The 21,841-nt window shown below is 33.8% G+C and overlaps 1 protein-coding gene across 1 annotated transcript; it reads right to left on the bottom strand.

Annotated features, from left to right (window-relative positions):
• Positions 1 to 1,374: 1,374 nt before the first annotated feature.
• LOC104909876 (activating signal cointegrator 1 complex subunit 3-like) lies at positions 1,375 to 17,856 on the bottom strand. Its single transcript, XM_010707579.3, has 6 exons — positions 17,714 to 17,856; positions 17,492 to 17,612; positions 13,956 to 14,088; positions 11,449 to 11,574; positions 1,850 to 1,961; positions 1,375 to 1,575 (listed from the first exon to the last, which is right to left on the bottom strand). Exons 1-6 carry the CDS (start codon positions 17,849 to 17,851, stop codon positions 1,390 to 1,392), a joined length of 816 nt encoding a protein of 271 aa, XP_010705881.2. The 5' UTR covers positions 17,852 to 17,856; the 3' UTR covers positions 1,375 to 1,389.
• Positions 17,857 to 21,841: the final 3,985 nt, after the last annotated feature.

The following is a 21,841-nucleotide window of genomic DNA, read 5'->3' as shown; positions in this document are numbered from 1 at the left end:
AAAAAGTTTCTATGCGTAGACAATTTTCTCTAGAGAGAAAAAGATAGTTTAAAAAGACAGCAGCTGGAGTAAAGCCCTCACATTGAATACTGAATATTTTATTATTTAACATGTGATCCCTGTGGATATTTCTTCTTTAAAATGCAGTCATTTTACACATAGAATATACATGAATCATAGAAGACTACCATTTTGTTTTCAGCTGAATATACTGCATGTTATTCCGTAGAACTTACAATGTTTTCTGACAACAGAAGAACAGATACTGCAGGGTCAGTGACAGTAACTCCCCTATTTAGATTGTCTAAAACTTTCCATTACAAAAGATTACTGTGGTCTTTATTTCTGAGCTGTAACACTCTGAATATTTGCAGCAGGTGATTTAAATTTGTCTGGAAGAAAGTCCTTCTACTAGAAAAGTGGCTTTCCTAGTGTCATAAAATGCTGATTGGGTTTTTCTATGATGTGAACTGTTGAATAGCACTATTTTTTGTTTTGTTTCGTTTTTCTGCTTGTATTTCTCCTCAGAAAAGTTTTGGCAGTGTGTCAAAACCATAAACATACAAGTAACATACATAAATGGGACTCCTGATTTGGAGGTCAACATTTGGAAATACAAGTATTAAAGAATTCGGGCCAGTAGTATAATATAAGTAATACAGCAGAGTCTTTAATCATATATGGGCAGAAATACGTTTTAGGTTTTCCTGGATAGCGTTGTGGTACTTCTTCCTTCCAAATATATGCTTGTACAAGTGGAATTACGCCACCTTGAAAATAGAAGATTTTGTAGCTATAAAAGCATAAACTCTTAAAAATATGTAAAGTATGATTCCTTTATGATGACACAGAATACTATCATGCTACACTGTACTCTGTACCTCTGAATTTGTACCCTTAGATCTTTTGCCTTGCCTTGCACTTTGTTACTAAACAGTCACCAGAATAGCCAACTGAGCTGGCACTACAGCAGAGCAAGACATCAGGAAATGTGAGGTGCCTGGGAGACTGAAAGAAACACAGTATAGGATATGGACCTTCTTCAAATGTCCCCAAATTTATTAAAGCTGCTCTATCTTTCACATTATGCTGTATATTCCACAAATATGAGATGATGATATGCAGTTATTACTCTGGGATTTCAGTATTCTACCAAGCCAAAAACAAATACTGGATTCGCACATGTCCTGAAGATTACAAATGGACAGAAAAGAAACAGACGTGCAGAATAATTTTGACATATCGATTCAACAAAGCACCTGAAGCATCAAAAATAATTCAGTTATATTACTCAAAACAATGATAACAACAACAAAAAAGAAATTAAAAATCATGCAAGAAATGCTATTCTTAGTTTTAGGACGTCCTTTCATACACTTCTAAATGTGTTTAAGAATCATCAGTTAGATACACATAAATTAAGAAAATATCATCACTTACGGTGAGAATTAAGAGCAATTCTTCAACAGTGCTTTCAGGTTTCAACTGATCTTTGAACATCCCAATAGTTGGGTGCTTCAAATAGTAATAGGAAGCAATGCGGCCATACGTCAGAGGTTCAATACTGCGGTTATCCTGTTAGGAGAGTAATCAAATATATATACTTTTTACATAGTTCAACAATATGCATAGTTACTAAAAAACAGTAAGATATTTTAAGACTACTTTATAGGAGAGAACAGTAAAAATGGCTTAGCATCATAATCTAGATGCCAACCTGATTAAACGGAGTTTTCAATTAAATCTTAGAATAAGCTCCAAAGAGAAACTAACCCTTCAAATAAGAAACATGCATCCAATTGTTCCCAATTTTTAGGAACATATATCTTAATGAACATAGTGGTCTTACCTCCCCAATTTCAATACAGTAGGAACATTCCAAATCAAAGAGGGATTTCTCAACAAGGCTTGAGAGGTATTTGTTCATAGTGTCATGGCTCACATTGTCCAAGTTATAGTAACTAGAAGAATTGGAAACAGATGCATCACACAAGTACTTATAACACACGGAAAATTTTGAACAATAACATATTGGAGGAAAACTTACAAGGCTGCTATAATACATACACACACTTGGAGCAAGAAACATGCACATTAAATAATTAAATACAGAACTATTCCCTGATATAGTCTAACAAGAAATTCATGATTCTTAAATAGATCGTGTGAATAACAAAAATAATAATATAATATACATATGGAAATATGGTAATTTATCTGTTTATTAATAGAGAGGTTGATACAAACAGAACTGGAATGGCTACATTTTATTAATGGGAAAATTTTCCTCAATGCGTAAGTATATAATTTCCTGATTATGTAAGTTTGAAAATGAATAAGCAATACTAAAACACTTTAATTTAAATAAAAAAGAAGAAAACCCACCCAGGATAGCAAATGTCCAGGAATATACCTGGAACTCTGAAAATAAAAGCTGGGCATATAGTAAAATCTCTTGAAAAAGTAAACCTACACAAATACAAATGTTAATATTTGTTTTATATTTGTTTCATTTTATTGCCAAACTTAATTACTAATACTATGGAATTGGGTATTTGTCAATGTGTTTATTTCACATGTTCTTTTGCAGGTGAAAACATTGGGGCAAACTATATGTACTAACAATGTTTCTTTGTTATCTGTATAAGGGAAAAAAATTTATAAAGTGTGTTAAAACATTCCTAGTTTATAAGAAAGATAATGTGACCAAAGTCAGTGCACCTTAACGGTAGAACTTAAGATAAGATTCTTACTCACACAAACAAAAACAATTTTCAGGGAAAGCTTTTGCTCTGGAATCCACAGATAAAAATGTAATAAGACCTTGAGCATTAGCTCCAACAAAGGCAGAAATTCAGAAAGTAACTTTTAAACTCAAACTAAAACCTAGCATGCTCAGAAAGTTTCAAAATACTGCATTTAAGAAACATAAGTACATTGTGCAATTTCAAAGAAGAAATTAAAAAAAACAAACAAACAATGATCTATTGGGTTATTAAAAAGCACAGTAGAAAGCTTGTCCCTGCTTGTTTAATTCTGGAAGTTACTGTCACTGTCATCAGACTACTGACATTGCTGCAATGGTGAAAGATGGTCCTTTGTTCCTACTGGCTGCTTTACTGTTTCCTACTGTTTCCACTGTGCATTCAGCAGCTCCACTGGAAACAATGCCACATGCAGTAATGAAGATTAGCTTCTTTCAGTGTTATTTTGTGCAGGTGTAAACAGGCTGTATAATTAACAGTGTGTTGAGATTCATTTCAGTTGATTTCACATAGTTATATTTACACCTGAGTTAGTCTTTTTAACTCTCCTTACTATCAGTAGAGAGAAGCATGCACTTAGAGAATGCTATTCATCTGAGGTATTTCAGATTTCTGCTTTAGGATGAGGTGGAATGTGATCACTGACTCAAAAAGGGAGTTTAGATTATCAGTTCAGTTGTTGATGGTGTACTTGGGGAAGAAGAATCCCATTCCTTAAGTTCTATTCCCTTTACTGTAATGCTGCTTTTAGCAAATTTCAAAAGACAGAATTGTGATTTAAATACAAGAAGCACCCCTCCATGACTGGTTTTTAATGTAATCTGATAAGCAATAGTATTTTCTTAACAGATTTTAACATTCCTTTATCTAATTTTGGAATAGCAATAGCATAACTGAAGAAAAGCTGCAATACAGTTATTTCTGTTTCTTCTCTTCCTTTCTTGTTAATTTTAAATTATGAGGTTAATTCACCGAATGTTTACTTATAATTGAATAAAGTTGGAGTAAAACACTACTACAGTGAAAAAATTATTAAAAATCCGTTCTGCAGAGACAGTCAGATACATTAAACAACAAAATATCTATTTGACAGTGAAGTATTCAGCTCCACTATTCTATATCAGTTCATGATAAGATGATCTTAAATATTTACATCACAGCTGCTGTTCAAAACAAAACAAGTAACTACATTGACTAAAAAGTTTTATATGATAAACAACCACACATTTCTTGACCTCATGCGAAGAAAACTTATTTGCAGCAAAAGTAATTAATTTCAACAACTTAGTTTTCGCGAAAGTCACAAAATTTTCTGAAGTAAAACAACAATGACATAAAAAGGTCACTTGCAGTTTTTCTCCCTCTGACATTTTAACAAAAAACATAATAAACTCTGTTTATTAATAGAAGTCACTTTGTATCATTTTGATTACCTTCTGAAAGCAATCCAAGCAAATTAACTTCACACATTGTTATGAGCGTGGAAAGATTTTCTGTTTTATAGGTGTAAACTACTAAAGATTCATTAATATTTTTCTCCAAATTGAATCTAGCATTACTTAAATGACTAATTAAGGCACTCTGTTGTCACGGTATTTTAGACTTTCACTGTATTGTTTCAGCACTATTATTTGCAGTATCACAATACTGATGATGAATACTGATAAAATTAGGGAAGAGATATGGGCAATATAATGAAATGATTTGTTACGATTGTAATTTCAGACACTAATCCAAAGAGATTTTATCCTGTAGTCTAATTTTCAATACTGCATACTGAAGACTTTGTGATAGAATGCATTATAAAGACTTTTAAAACTGCATTAATCTAAAATTTGGTGATTTTTGATAAATTAGTGTCAGATGTAAATATCTAGCTGCCTAGTGCAAACAAAACAATGTGAAGAAAAATCTTAAATTATTTGTAATCTTGAGTGAAGTGGAACCGGTGTGTTTTAACTACTATCTATAACGAGGTAAATATAATTTTGAATGCACTCACAGAAACTTCTTGGTCATTCAGCACAATTTCCCGTAATACAAAGCAGTGCCATTTATCTAGAAAAACTATGTTAAAATCATTAGCAAAAACAGAGATATTGTGTAGACATTAGACGGTATTTTGAATGTGCTGGAATAAAAGCTAGTAGAATTTTGCATGTTGGTATTCTCCAAATAGAAATACTGCTTTGTATGTAAGTTCCTCTAGGAAGCTATATTACCTAACTATTTAATTACAGATAAAGAATAAAAACAATGCAGTTTCATGCTCACTGCATTGAATCATCTAGTCATTATTTTCCCTTTGCTATAAACAGACAGCCTACCTTTTTATCAGCACACCATTTCATTTATTTCACAGTGAAGCCCAGTTTCACAATAATTGACTTGTCAGAAGCTCTAATTTATGAGGCTGGGCTCTGTAAGCCTTCTCCTATATTGGACTCAACCTGCACACAAGCAGGGTTGAATATTTACAATGCTGTTAACAGGTGCTGAGTTGTTTAATGATTCTAATAGCCAGAAGCGTACTGAGAAAGCCAGCGGGATCACAATTACAGGCTGTTTGAACACAACAATTACTCGTCCCCTGAGAGGTGTGAAAGTCAAAGGCAGTTTTATCCTAACAACATCTAGCACATGGGCTAGACAGGCTAACTTCCATTAGTAGTCCACTGGGAAAAAGCAATAACAAACCCCTAGGTATCATAAGAATTTACAAAGTATGTAAAATATAAGCGATCAAAAACTTCTATAAAATAATACATTTAAAATTCCCAAACCTTGTAAAGCTTAGTAAGAACAACAAACCGTGAAACATAAACTTATTTCTCTAATCTAAGAAAGTGTGGAATTTCATCAGCTGAAAAAGATAGAGACATGCAGAAACATAAAATATAGATGAAGTTACACAAAACATTTAGGACTTAATGTGAATGGTGGCAATCATTTCCTGTTTAGCTTATGTAAACCTGACCTGAGATCTCTCTGGGAAATTTTTCATCAGCCTTGAAATGATCCTGCTATAACTGTCAGTGCTGTGAAGTCATTTGTTACAGCACCATGTTTTTTATGTTCAGATTATACGCTAGTAATAGGGACACACATAATGAAAATCAGTGGCAGAGTCAGACAAAAATATTTAAAAAAAGAAACTTGCTAGTTGGAAGGCCATTGGAAACAAAAGCATTAAAGATTGCATTCACGTGACTTCCAGAATGTGTGCTTGCTGATAATACAGTCCTGAAAGATGAATTTTGTTATGAAAAAGCATGGGAGAAGCAGATAGTTGCTTTCATAAAAATATTTTCTGCAGTTCCCAATTGTGTTTAATCTCATCAGCTTGTGGCCTTTGGTGGCTGCAACATCTAAAACAGCACCATGCAAATGGTACTGAGTAGATGATGTCTGAGTAGATGACTGACAGACTTTCATAGGTGGAGCCATGTGACAATGTATCAACCCATTTCTGCTACTAAGGCATCACTGATTGTCTGCAGTCAAGACTGGCTTGCTAAAATGCACCAGAGCATGCAGAAATACCACAGCAGGTAATCTCCATCTGTATTTTACTGTACACATTAATTTACTGCATTCATATATTTGCTTTAGCAAATATTTTTCTCTTCATTTTTTCTTTTCATCTTAGTTAATTTAACTTTCTTCAGTAACCACCTTCTGATATAATTCCAAACAAGTCCTACAAGTCTGTGCTTTTGTCACTGTATTCTACACAAATCATTCTACTCTGACTGGTTGAATATGATTTCACTTTTATACCAGAAACTATTATGGAACAATGTTAATCATCATTTTTATGCTGCTGTTTTATTCATATTACGAGGGTTGCTCTGAAATTAGTGCCTCCTATTTCATTATGCTGGCCCATGAAATCAGCAGCAGATGTTGGTGGTATGACAGTAGAAATTGAACCTTCTCACCAAAACTCCATTACATTTTGTTGCAGTACAACTGATGGCAGCAGCGCATGAAGCAAAAGCGTGGCACCGAGTCCCACCACGTTGAAAAAATTGCATCCATCAACACTTATTGACAGTTGTTGAATGTTTACAGAGACCAAACAGTAGATATCCACACAGTGAGGTGGTGGGTAATGTATTTCAGCAGTGGCATCAGCAATGTGAAAGACATGCCATGTACTGAATGGCCATGTACAACTGTCATACCACAAAGTGAGTGTCTCAATCAGCTTATCTACACGAATCACCAGATTATGGCAAGGGAACTGCATACAGAGCTGAATATTGGTTTCAGAGCATTAGGAATGATAGTGCCAACATTGAAATATTGCAAAGTTTGAGTCAGGTGGTTCCCAAAAATACACAGAAGCAGAAGGAACATTGTATGCAAGTTTCTCATGACCTATTGAACCAATACAAGGCTGAAGGTGACAGTTTCCTGGATGGACACTTTCCATCATTATGACAGAAAGATGAGATATGGTGCCACCATTACTAGTGAAAGTCAAAAGAGCAGTCCATAGAGTGGTGACATGTGAATACCCCAATGAAGAAAAAGTTCAAGATACAGCCTCATCAGGTAAAACGATGTGCACTGTCTTTTTGGGAAGGAATGAGGTGTTCCTTCTGGATTTCCTGGAACCCAGACAACCCATCAACTCTGATTGCTGCATCACAATGCTGACTAAGCTGAAGGATCAAACTTCCAGGGTCAGGCCATAGAAGACAACCTTTCTCTTGCAATACAACAATGCCAGGCCTCTCATCAGTTTAAAGACCAAGGAATGCATTGCCAGTCTTGGCTGGACTTTTCTATCACATCCACTATAGAGTCTGGAATTGGTGCCTTCTGATTTCCTCACTCTGAACCAACGAAAAATTGATTGCATAGGCAATATTTTCCTAGCAACAACACCATCATAACAGCTGTGAACAGGTCAGCTCTGCAGGTGCAGATTTTTATGAGTGTGGCATACAGGCCCTTGTTCACTGCTGATGGAAGTGTATAGCTAATGTTATAAAATAGAGTTTTGTAGCTGAGAATTTGCTATTTCAAATAGTGTTATGCTCTTTGTATCTATTATAGTTTTCACTGAAATAAATAGGAGGCATTAATTTTGGAGCAATATGTATTGGACAAGCTCAGCTAATTATAGTGAGGAAAAAATTTAAAGTAAAATATAAATATATGATTAGAGATAACAGTATTGGTCCAAGATAGTTTCAATTAATTATAGTTCATGCTACATTCTTTTGCATAAATAATAAAAGACTAAGACAAAGTGAAAAACATTAATAATAATTGCCAGATTTAATATTTCTTTCATGTTGTCAGAAGGAATTAATTTTGCAAGTGTGTATGTATACATACACACACATATAAAAATACATAAAAACCCACACATTCTAGGAGTGGTATGACGTATGTTCTCAGAACATCTAAAAATTAACATTCCAGATGAAAGCTGATTCTGCCCAGCTTAACATATGTTGTAAATTTCTATTTCCCTTTTACTGCATATGTATCTGGAAAATATAACCTGATTTACAGAAAACGTTTCCCATTGCAATTTTTCTTTTGTAGAACGTTGCAGATTATAATCTTTTATAAGGGTAAAAGAATGAAACAGCCAAGAAATTCCAGCCAAGGAAAGAAGATATACCTAAGTCTTCAGTCTGCTAGTTATGACAGATGAGTCTCTCAAAATAGACCCTTTCAAAGAACAAGGCACTTAGTTGATCAATCTTTAAACATGATCTTGACTAAGTAGAGAACATAAAGGTTAAAGTTGTATGTGGAGAGAACACATTATAGTGAACTGAAATACTACGGAAACTCAGACTTAAACTACAAATTCAAAAGTCTCTACACTGCTATGGGGAAGTGAAAAAAACCAACCCTTTGTATACTGAAATTGATATACTTTGCTAAGCTTTATTTGGACCTCTCTTTGTTTTTGCACATCAACTTTTGAACACGAGCATGCACACGGGTGTTCAGTATGCCACTGACTGAAACTAGCACTCAGCTACTCCACTGTCCCAAATCAGTAGCTCAACCACTCCTCTTAATTATACATTTCACAGACTGCAGGAGATTCAACAGATAGGAAAACTAAAACAGTATAATGAAAAAAAGCGTTGTAACATGCACAGATTTTTTTTTTTTTGACACTATTTATAAAGCTATTATTACAAGACTAACAAAGTAGCTTGTGTGCCACAAAAAACACCTTAATTATTTACATCTGTAGAAGAAACTGGCAGCTTAGAACAAAAGGATACTTTGATATTTAGCTCACTGTAAAAGTAGATTAATATTATTTAAATAATATAATTCAGATTACTTAAACTGTACTTAAATTGATGGTACTGGTTTGGAATAGAATGATCCTAGATTTGTTTATGCAGCTTTAATATACACGTAGCTTAAACTGGCAGTAAATAAGATTATAAATCTTTTGCATATTACCTAAGACCATTATTTTGGAGATTTACAGCATCACATGCATTGCCTTTCATGCCAAAGAATCCCAAGGCAATTTACCAATCATGCATATGGGAATTACTTATTTACCACTAAGGTACAGTCAGTCACCTGCTGGCTGGAAAATAACTTGTTTCACGATGGAGGGAATGTCAACATTCCGAGTAGCTACTGTGTAAGTACCCAAAACAAAATGTAGTTATTGTGAAAAAGTAACCTCCTAAAGCTCTGAACTATTAAGGACCACAAATAGTTCTTGTCCGGTATTATCAAGTATTTCATATATTAATTTATGGCACAGTAAACACCATTACTGCACTGCAATTTACTATAAGTTATCTTAACCAGCACTGACTTCATAAAACTCTTCAGTTTTCTTTTGATGTATCTCATTCAAACAATGATTCAATTAAAATACTACGTATAGCATGTAGGTCCAGGAATGCAACTAACTGGCAAGTTTAGTAAATTTGGATGAAACTTTGTAGTAATTATTAACACATCAAAGAAAGGAAAAGTGTGTACATCCATTGCATTTGTGCTTGGTATCTAGAAATGACCTTTCTGGCAGAGTCAATAATGTCCTTCATTTTTGTCTCTGCATGACTGAATACTAAAGGAATGCTGAATACTCCTGTGTGGATGAGACGCTGGGGAAAGCAAAAAAAACTTTGTGAACTGTTCCAACCTGGTTGTGTGGTATTCCGTTAAAATTCATTAGAAAATTCACTTTGCATTCCTATCCAGCCATTATGGACATGACTAGTCAAGATCTGATCATATTGCCTTCCACTACAATGACCTTGCTTATCACTATGAAATAATGGGTTAGATTTTCCCAGTTTCCATAGAACACCCTCTGAACAGCACAACTTGCATTTAAAAATTGATACTGTGATAACTTCACATTTTACTTCCCATACCACTACACATTAAAGAATCTGCTGGGAAAAAATGGCCATTATGAACACATCAAATCCATTTCAGTGGGAACATTCTTTTACACTGGCAAGAGCTTGCCTATAAGATCATACTACATTTACCTATGAGCCATATGTTTTATCTTAAAATACTACCTACCACAGATATCACATAATTAAAGCTTGCTGAAGATAAATCAATAATTTTGTAGAGCAATGCAATAGTAAGACATTTTAAAATAACATCACTCATTCTTCATACTAAAAAAGAATATGCAGGTTTCTACATTAGTTGTGGTTTGGATCACAGCTTTACCTTCATCTAACCTAGATGAAAGAGAATTTAGCTGTTTCTCCCTCTCAGGCAGAAACAACTTTCTCATACATTTATTCATTTTGTTAGTTCTAATACTGCATTTTTTATTTCCCAAGAAGATTAGATGGAAATTCTGTTCTGTGGAAGATTCTCAGAATGAGGCTAGATGTAGAATTCAAAACTAATGAAGATAGAAAAAAGAATTAAAGGAAGTTATTGTTCTGGCTTTTATCACCTGCAAGTTCCAGCATCAGCTGCCTATAAAGAAGTCAACTGAAAATTCACCCAAACATTATAGCAGTAGCATGATTTCAGAAATACAATACTCTGTAATTCATCAAGAAGTGCCTAATTCTTTATTTGACACATTATTTTGGTGGTTGAATGATCACGTGATACATAACATACCATTTACCCGAAACGATACTGTGGCAAAGGCAGGCTAGTTGCTGGAATAGCTCAGAATGATCTGCATACCAGCTGGAACTAGGCAGGATGATATCAATCACTGAAAATATTGCACACATGGTTTCACCAAGAATCCCTAATGAAAGTAAACTTTATCACAGACAAACAGCTGATAGCTATTCTCTTATTTATTAGCAAAACTCAATCATTGTAGATTTTCTATAGAAAACTGGGCATAACATATCAATGTTAAAAAAGTAACACACTATAAATATAATATCTAAAAGAATGTGATAACCTGCAGTTTTATTTTAGGGATGCTGATATAGCCTCTCAATAATGCTATTTTATAGTTGTTACTAAATTGTAACATAAGTTATCTGCCAAAAATGCATTTATATTTAGAGGAAAAAAAACGTGCACACAAGTTTCATTCCATGTGTGGGCCAGTAATGCTCTTACAGTAGAGGCTGCTAACTATTCCAGGCTCTGACAGCAGCAGAATCACCTTTGGATCAACTCTACCCTAAAGCTACCTTTAGATTAAATTGTATTTGTATTATATACTCACGTTGGGTTCATTATAAGTCGTCGGAAGAAATAAGTCCAAGTGATATAATCCATTGCATCCTGCTTAGAAGTAATAGTTCCAGCAGCAATTTCAGCATTCAAGTGGTCAGCCAGCACATCTAACAAGCTGAATAACAGGAAACAAGAGGATTTTGCTAACTTTACAGTCACAGACACGGGTTGTAAATATAGTTTGTAGACTTGTGCACTAAAAGGTTTATTACTTTTAATCTGAAAATATTATATATTTATTTTCCAGTGAAAGAGAGGAAGAGAAGAAGGGAAGCTGGGATGTAATTGCAAGATCAGTCATCTTCTTTACATGATATTGGTATGAAGCTCAAATTATTTTTTGATTGGACCAAGAATGCACATGTTTATGAAATTCATGGAATGCATTCAGATGGAGCTACTCAGTGATAACTTCTGAATGCTGTATGTTGACCATATGACCGTGTTGGTTTAATCCAACAGAAAATCATACAGAAAGACAAACAGGAAATGAAACAGTGGCAATAGCTTATCTAATACCTGGCAGATACTTGAGAGGCTATTAAAATTACATCAAAATTGGTACTCCAGATTTTTCTTCATCTTCACTGAATGTAGGGAGAAAACAAGCAAACAAACCTGGCTTTACCCAGAAAGGTCTAAACTCAAACATAGAAGAGCAAATACAGTTTAAAATGATTCTTACAGAGTAAAATACTATTTTAGTTTTCTTAAATGGAACAAAGATCTTCACTTTGGTATCTAATGAGATCATGCCTGGCTGCAGATCAGTCAGAGAATGGTAAATATCTTTAAAGATTAGCCTGATTTTTCCTCTAGTATAATCCTTTTACTTTTCTTACTATTCTTTTCCTATTGCCAAAAGTAAACAATAATTAGGAATGAGTGCTGTATTTCAAACCCATGACCAGTGAGAGCACAAGGCCTGTCATACAAGTTGTGTACTCAAGTCTTACAATTAATGCATAGACAGTCTCTTACAGAAAAAATCTGTAATTAAAAAAATCTGAAATTTAATTTTAAACATTGGAAGTACTACACAGAGCTGATAAATCTGCTGTCTGGTAGAACAAGATGAGAAAGCATTCCAAAACTAAAATACTTCAAAAAAACCCTCCCGAGTTCAGCTTTTGAAGCTCTTCAAGTATCTTTGATGATCATAAAAGAGCAGGACAACCCTCTGAGTCAATCAGATCACAACCTACACAAAACTTAATGAGATTACCATTAACATGTGAATCTTCATCTGAAAGTTCATCAAGTATTGTTTTTATAAAGTGAAGGATATAACATATCAAACTGCTGATATTAATAAATATATAAACACAAAATGACCTGTGAGAAGTATGGAATAGTTACAGTATTCCAAAGAGGAACAAGATGTGACTGTTATACTGAAGATATGATTTTGTTATCCATTACTTACTTTCTTATGAGTAGATTTCCTTGTTTATTCTAGTGCCATGTAGTCTGGATATACCATAAACTTTTTAATCAAGCTGCTCTTCTAACTAGCTATTGTTTTGAAGAAGTTCAATTCCTAGCCTTTTGTGCTAAGTGGAATGACATCTTTATTGTTCTTTTTTTAATGAAAAAAAAAAAAGTATGGCTTGGCTTCCTAAAGAAATGCCTCCACATACTTTGCAAAAAAATTATAAAAGGCTGTCTGTGCAGCACAGAATTAACCTCCAAATGCACCTATCCATTTCAACTACATTTCACAGGTGGATAGCACTCTCAAGCTCCTGAAAATTTCCTGATCAGACAGACATCCAATTAGTGTTCATGCTGAGGGACTAAGCTTCCATAGGAGAACAATACTGTGAATTCTTCATTGCCGAGAAAAGTTTTCATTAATGCTCATGCTTAATTAGAAGTCTAAGAATTCCTCTACAAAACATGCATGTATAGGAGATTGATTTAATCGGTCTTGCTTTTTGGAGAATAACTGTTATAAGAATCAAGACACAGGTTACTTTATGCTGGACAGAAAACTCAGGTATGTTTGGAAAGGCAGCGAAGAGGTAGTTTTTCTATGTTTTCTGATAAAAGTCTTGCAATTCAGTAGTGAAAAGTGTTGAAGTTTAGTGTAATATCTATAATGGTACACATTTGCTAGGCGAAAAGTACTAGAAAGCCACCTTTTTTTTTTTCCCCACATTAGGAATTTGTAATAGAACTTCAGAGAGAGTTGTGAGGATCACAAATAGTTATCCTGCACACTAGCCTTGAAGAACAGTTTATTGTTTGAGACAACAACCAGAGGCAGAGAAGAGTTTGTAATATTATCTAGAAATGAACTAAAGAGTACAACAATGCTTCAAGACTCATGGAAGAAAGGATAGAAGGATAGATAACTTTTTTTTTTTAATATGATTTTACTCTAGGACTCTGATATTTAGAGATACTCAAGAGAAGAATGTTTTATTTTTCTGTATCTCTCATGTGTATTACTGTTGACAGTTTGATTAGCTTTTCAGATTGCTTGCACTTTACCTGGATTCCACTGGGAAAGGTTCATACAGAAATTTTTTGTAGAAGTCTTTCTTGATATCATGAACTAGAATTACAGCTTTGCCTTGGTCATCAAATTGTGGTCTGCCTGCACGTCCCATCATCTGAAGTACATCTGCCAAAGAAACAACAATGTATAAAACAAATGTATTTAAATAAAATGTAGAAATAAAAGCATTTATTTCTATATAATGTGCAGTAAAGGATTTTTAAAAAATTATTTCTTTGGCCTTATATGCTCTATTGGTTTTGACATAGCTAATTTTTTTTCCATTTCATATACATTTATGATGGACGCCTTTCTGGCAGAGACTATCTTCTTGCATACTTGAAGACCACCCATTGCTATAGTACCCAGGCCTACATCTAATAAATTCCTCCATTTTCTCCCTCCATTCCAGATACATCCCTCATCTGATATCACGAAATAAATGATAAGAGAACTCATGAAGCCTACAATGGCAACTGCATATAATTTCCTAAGTTTCTAGTACTTGCCTTCACTAATCCTTGTACAAGCCTTTCTGCTATATATAATTTTCTTGGTTTTTCATGTTTTAGATGAAAAAAATGGTAAAGAGAAATTCTAATTGTTGAAAGATATGATATCTGCTACCCAAAATTCAGGACAAACTATATTTGTTAAAAGCATTGGAGTAAATACCATCATATGTTGTCCCTGGATCACAGTATACAAATATAAAAGCAGGTATGGCTAAAGCTTACCTATGCACCCTACTTGCAAATACTAGTTAGTCAGTGATTTCTAGAAACACAGAAAATACTAGTTTGAACAAAACATAATCAACCTGCTAACTGCCCACCAGTGTAGGTATGCTTATCATTTATTGGTCTCTTTTCATAATCTGAGAAATGCATCAGCATAGGTTTTTCTTTGTCTCTCTCAGAAGAGCTCTGATCCCTTTCTGGTCCCTTCAGCATTTATGTTGGAAGAAACAACAGGAATTAGATCAAAAGTACATTTTAAATCTTTATGTTAAAACTTATGTTTTGTGCATTCTCTGGGAGATCTATCCTACATGAAGGATATGTAGTTTGCAGAAGCTGGCATTTTAAAAAAGAATTTATTTGCCCTCAGAAGCAAAGTAACCTTTTTGGCCCAGTGGTCATCTGTGTATTTGGTTGAAAAAGGACAAGCCAGAAAGTATAGAACATGGCATAGGAATGGACAATGACTGGAGAAATAGCTCATGATGACAAACAGAAGTTTTCAGTAACACTTTGACTTGTTATACACAAAAACTACATTACACACTAATTTTTTAAAATCAGTTTGTTTTGTAAATCTAGACGCAGCACGAAATATAAAATAGAACTAGTTTGAAAATTATATTTCTGAACAGGTGTGTCTAAAGGGGAAGATGAAAATTCTTGTTTTTCTAATAATGGTGATTTAAATTCTGCATAATACCACACAGAAAATGGATTTATAAAAAAAAATAATCAGGATATGACTTTTGCCATATATATACATAATATATACACGTAATTATTCCAAATCTATATTTTTTCTACTAACTCTATGCTACTTGGCTGCTTTTAACCACTGAACTAAACTCACGAAATGTCAAATACTACCCAACTGGCTGAGTAAAAGTCTGGTAACTAAGAGCAGGTCCTCCCCAAAACCTCTGACTTCACCGAAAGAAGCGCTTTTACTTATTTTGAAATTACTGAGCACTCCAGAATAGTTCATTCTGCACTCTACTGCTTCCTTGCAGTCAAAACATCCCTAATACAAAAAGGCAAGTTCAGCAGGGAGAAGCCAAGTTAATGATGGAACAACGAAGGCTTATTTGAGGGCAGCACTAAAGACAGCATTGTGAACATTTGGAAATATTTCCAAAAGAAACTTTAAATTTTCGTTTAAGTACTGCTGAAAAACGGTATTACCGATTCATAGGACTTCCAAATATATGAATAGTCTCTAGAAAGTTAAAAGTGCTCTAAATCACAGCACATTTCTTCATAAAATAAGTAACCTACACTTTCTGTTGCAGTGCAGACAAAATCTAAATTGTAGATGGTAACTTCTGTTAGTATTCCCAGGAAGTCTTATATAAACTCAAGACCTGAACAATGCCCACTACGCAAGTAATCTCAAATCAAAAAGGTAATAAACAATGAAAGCATAAACCTTTCCTAATGCCTTTGTGAGTACTTGTACAAAATATTTCTAAAACAGCACAATAAGGCTCCAGTGCTTACCAAGTTTCCAATTTCTTTTGAAAACATTATTTTACTTTTACTCTCTATTACAGACTCACAGTGAAATCTAAGATATGAATTGGTTTCTTTCCTCAGCACTTTTCTCCATCCAGTAATAAAGTCAGTTGCCACTGTTCTTCCAGTCAGGAAGTATGAAATACCAGTTCTCTACAGAGGGTGTTTGTACGTGGTTTACATGAGCCAGTCTGTCACAAAATGCAAGTGTGCATGGCTAAGCTCCCAGGTCATAACAGAATCTCTGAACAAGAGAGTCAGCCTGGAAATAGATTTCAAGCTTCCTAAAGAGCAATAACCTCTCAGTTAACACCATGATGGGTTGTTCAGAGAAGTAACCTGTGTATTATTTTCAGTTTGAACTTGTTTCATTAGTAAGATTCTCTTGCTAAAAAGATGAGAGGCTAAAAATATACAAGATCTCTATTTACATTACAGATAACACTTAGATTGTCTTTAGGTGAATACATCTCTGGCACAGTGCTGGATCATATAATAAACTTTCTCTTATGAAAAGAGAAAGAGAAAACAGAACAGGAAACCTGGAATAAATTTAGCTTGTCTTCATTCTTCAACCTTCGTACCATCCAGACAAATATTCTCCCTGCCTGAACTCTGAAATAAGTTCCTCAAGTGTTCAGTTTCCTAAGCTTGTTGAAAGCTCTGCAGAGCAGCTTATGAAAAGGTGGAAATTACTGGAGGGTAATTTCAACAACAACAGAAGTCTATATCAAATGAGGAATCCAAACATTTAATTAAGTTGATTATTTTTGAAGTATTACTGAAGATACTACACTAGTTAAAGTTTTTGTATACTCTCGAGTAATGACATAAATTTTATGTACTCATACATGTAAGACTCAATTTTTGCACCACAGGTAAGCTCATTATTAAAAATCTGTTTCTATTCTAGAAAAATGTTTCAAAAATGAAGAATTATTATTTGTGAGAAAACTTCCTTTTATCCAAATTACTAGACAGCTAAATACAATTGTATACAATCTGTATTGTCCCTTGATATCTATTTTGAATGATATACATTAACAGTACTTGAAAAGGAAAAAAGATTTACAAAATGGAAATTTTTTTTTTTGTCACATAAAACCTTAAAAGTCCTCTTACAACTCACATTAAACAAAGAAACCCATCCTCAAAAATTTTAGCCTCTTACCTAATTAAGGTATTCTCATTGGTTAATTACTAAATAATTCAGATCATTTGCATATACTTGAAATACTTTTCAGCATATGAGCATTTATAATTTATGTGAGTACCTGTAATGGGATAATCCACATAACGCCTTGTTTTTCCATCATAGTATTCTGTTCCTTTAACAATTACTAAATGAGCTGGAAAATTTACACCCCAAGCTAATGTGCTTGTGGCAATAAGAACCTAAAACAAAAAGAAAGATTAATGAGGTACATGTAACAAAAAGCCAACTTTTAAAATTCCATGTAAAACTCATTATGGCAGGATTCAAAGAACAAACATACCTGGATTTTACAGTTCACAAACAATTCTTCCACAGTTTTCCTGTCTCTCTCATGCAGACCGGCATGGTGCATGCCTATTCCAAAAGCAAGAGTCAGCTTCAAATTTGAATCTCTAACAGTTCCTATAATGTCATTCATCTGTAAAAGAGCAAATAGTTACATATTTTAAAAAAGAATACTGTGACATTTTTAACTTTTAGTGTTACTATTATCTTATTTTCATAGCAAAGATAATTTCCCCAACTGTTTACACACACAGGAAAACACGGTCTGCTCTTTGAACAGCCTTTTTCAGTCTAAAAAATCAAATACTACATTAAGAGTGGGAGAAACGCAAAGCTACATGACTTTATTGATACACTAAGCAGAATGGATAAGGAAATCCAAATGTTAAAAAATTTGTGATGGTCCGCAAATGCTGTGTATTCTGCTCTGTGTTAGTCTAATGCAATTCCTGGTATAAAAATATAGGAAATCCATGCAACCAGTAGCATAACAATCCTGAAAAATAAATTTGGTTTCCTCGTGCCTATGAAAAGATAGACATGTTTCCACAATTTGATAATTATCCATGAACAGAATTCTTGATTCACATGCTGAAATGCAAATTCAAGTTAATGTTTTGAAAGTAGCAAAATCCAACATGTAGAAAATGTTTTCATTTCAAACTTAAAAGTTTAGATAAAAAGTTAATTTTTCTTTCTCCCCCCCCTCCCAGTTTCATGTCTATGACTATCTGGAAACCTTTTAACTACTCTCTACATTTCTTGCCTAAGTTGTCATGTAATAAGTTCCATAATAAACTCAACTTTTTTTGTAGACTGCTTCTGCAAAAAGCATCTCACAAGTAATAAATACAAGCTTTGTAACTTTGTCTTCCTAGGTGACTTTACCCCACAATACTCTTTCCATTGTAGTGTTTTGAAGACCATTTATTATGTTATGTGATTTTCATATTGTTATAGCCAGGAACCTTTAAACTTCATCTCTTATTAGTGGTTTCCTGGTGCCACCAGCAGTGGCACAGTGATATTGCATACTTATAGGCTGCATTTTTCATAGTTAACCTAGGACGTATAGCCAAGATTAAGAAAAATAGTCTTTAAACTTTAAAGTCTTCTTTTTAAAAGAAAAATATCTAACTTCAACTGAGTATCACGAAGTACTGAGTTTTGAAAGCTGTGCAACTGCAGTGATATAGCATAATTTCCACTTTGAGGTCTTGCACTTCTCAAGTTCAGAACTGTAAGTTTCTCTGAATGTTTTCTAGGTTTTATAATTGTCAGACCTTAATATTAATACAATTGCTTCTGTACCTAAGCCCAATTAACATGTAGCATCCCTTAAAATTACAAAAAAAGCTAGAGAATATAATAGTCTATACAGAGCGTTAAAAAAAAAAATAATGTTGGGAAGAGCAAATTACAAAGCAGTTTAAAAAGTCTTTTGTTGAAGTGACAGTGACTGAAATAGGATATAAGTAACAGAGAACAAAATTTACAAAAATATTATTTAAGTTTCAGCTTTGTCCAATCGGTCTGAACTAATGAAAGCCCTGAAACTTCATTTTCTCTTGTAATGCAGCTGTCTGGATGTTCTTTACACCATCCTCAATTCTGGCATGTATAAGAGAAAAGGATGCACAGAAGAGAGTAAAAAGGACTATAAAACTTTGAAAGGAAAGGAAGCTGGAAGAAAAAGCTGTAGACAGAGAAGTGAAGACGGAATAAATCTGTTTAGGAAAGGGAACAAACAAGAGGGGTACATAAGCAGAAAAGAACGAAAAGAACTGAATGAAAAGAGGATATGTTACAGGATAAAATCTCTCTCTCTAGACAGAATCAGCAAACTTTTCATTTCTCTAGTGAGGATGTAGCCGTGATTGTAGTGTAGACATTAATTATGACCCATCTTTAAGATTTCTACTTCTAAGACAAAAAATAACTGGAGAAAACAAGAACCTGTGTACTGTTTTTCTCTACAGTTATGACCACCAGCTATAGCAGGTACTGTAGTTTATAATTTACTTAATTTATGTGTTTAAAAATTGACAAAATATATTGAATTGCTTTTAAAAATTATATTGATTTAAAATTTAAATTTTTATTCTCATGTATCATTACCTTATGACAGTCACATCTTTAATGTAAGGGAACAAGTCAGTTACAATGACATTCATTTCATTATTCACATGAGTAGAATTTGGTATTGGGAAAATAATGAATAAAATCCCTTTTTCTCCAGAAAATACAGCGATCAAATTAGCTGATTTGGATTCGTCTATAGCAATTAGACTGCTCCGCAGCACATGCAGTTTTACAGCATTAGTTTTTTTCAGCACAGAACCTGAGCTAAACCATTTTGTTACATAGCTTCAAGCATATAACATCCTAAATTCACGCAGTTGGGAATTTATTCAAAGATGTTCTTCTTGCTTTTACAATCAGCGGTGGTTGCTTTTTTTCCCTCTGACTTGTATTACAGCAGTGGCCTGTGGTGCTATTAGTCATACCTGCAAGGCAGTGTAATTTACCACAAGACAACTAAAAAACCCTTAGCAGGAGAGCTGGCACATGTACTACTATCCTGTCATTTTAGCAGCAGGGAATCCTAGTCATTTTTAGCTGACCTCTTACTTTCACATAAATCAGTGTAATAAACACAACTATTTTACCCATAGGCACAATCCAAGGCTTAAAATTCTCGTGACAGTTTATTTAAAAACATAACTCCCTCTTATGTCAATTTAGTTTTAAGAATATTATCTTTTTTTTTTATTAAGAAATGCTGGTGCAATTAATAGTTTCATTAAGCAGAAACAGACACACCATCTTGACTATAAAACAAGTCAAATGTTTCTACAGTGTTACAACTTCATTTGCTCTTTTTGAAAAAAAAAAAATAACGTCAACTCAAACATGGTCAAAGAATTACAGAAAATGTATTTTAAAAATAAAGAAAAGTACATGCTACTGACATAAAAGAAACAAACACGCAAGGAAAAAAAAAAAACCCAACAACACAGAACACCTGTAACACTGATTCAGGGAACCTATTGCGAGGAGGGATTTTCCCTGGGCTCCAAAACAGGCAGGATTGAGCCCACGTGGAGAAGCTTCTGCTCTTTTTCACAAATCTCCTGATGAACACACAAAAAAACCCCTTCTGTGCTCTCCTCAAGCATCAAGTTGACTAGGACTTCATCTTTTTACTAAAAATCTTTGAAAATCAAGAAACATTTAGTGCAAAATATGGTATTGCAAAATATTTATTACAGAAAAATAGTTCATTTTGATCTTGTATATTCTAATCTCTGAACAAGCTAAATTTCTCTCAGACTAGTAAGTAGTCATTTTCTTTGTTCTTGCACATATGTAAACTGTTGAACCATTTACTTTAAACTAATAGAACTTTTTTTATTTTTTAAATTTATTATACTTAAAAAGCTTTTGTAGAAAGATAGGATTCCATTTAAGTAGATACATTACCCTGTGCCTGAAATACATTCCAGTCAGAGTATAATTCAGCAAGTTGATGACAATGCTGGCTCCAAAAGAAAGGAGGAGACCAGATTGGACAAGAATGAGCTAACAGATTGTGCAGCCCAATTCTGTCCCTTTGAGTGTGATATATTGTTTCAAGATGCTAAAAACCCATACTTTCTCAAAGCATATCTGTTGTGCTGGTTTTCCCATTTTCACAGAATCCTCATTATTAGTACTCTGTACTCTTTTCAAAGCACGTCAGACTCAGACCATATGCCACTGAATAATGCTTATCAATTGTCTAAAATGCCCAATAGAAGAAAGATGTGCCAAACAAAAGAATCATGAAAGTTATGGAGTCTTTTAAAAAAAATAATTACATATTTCACATCTGCTGCAGATGTTAAGTGAAATAAAAACATCTCCTTGTTATAACTAAATGTTAATTCTTTATGACACACTTTTGTGTCATAAAAACAACATCTTGTAGGAGGAAGCTGAACTTCTATAATGAGCATAACACTTAGAAATCATTCTTGGTATCTTCCTGATCTTTAAAGAAAAATAAGTAATCCTAAAAAAATTAAAATCTGACTTCTCACACTCCAGAAATTTCCCACACACCACAAAATGCTCAGAACAC

This window comes from Meleagris gallopavo, chromosome 2 (assembly GCF_000146605.3).
Source record: "Meleagris gallopavo isolate NT-WF06-2002-E0010 breed Aviagen turkey brand Nicholas breeding stock chromosome 2, Turkey_5.1, whole genome shotgun sequence".
NCBI classification, from domain to species: Eukaryota; Metazoa; Chordata; class Aves; order Galliformes; family Phasianidae; genus Meleagris; species Meleagris gallopavo.
The sequence above is the reverse complement of the archived record's forward strand: the minus strand, read 5'-3'. Positions and strand labels throughout refer to the sequence as shown.

Bases quoted from the DNA above. Each gene is read 5' to 3' on its own strand.
- LOC104909876 (XM_010707579.3), bottom strand. From the start codon at position 17,851: ATGAATGACATTATAGGAACTGTTAGAGATTCAAATTTGAAGCTGACT. The intron at 14,089-17,491 runs GTACTCACATAA...TTTCTTTGGCAG, and splicing joins TGTGGATTATCCCATTACAG to ATGTACTTCAGATGATGGGA. The intron at 11,575-13,955 runs GTAAAGTGCAAG...CCTGTTATTCAG, and splicing joins CCTTTCCCAGTGGAATCCAG to CTTGTTAGATGTGCTGGCTG.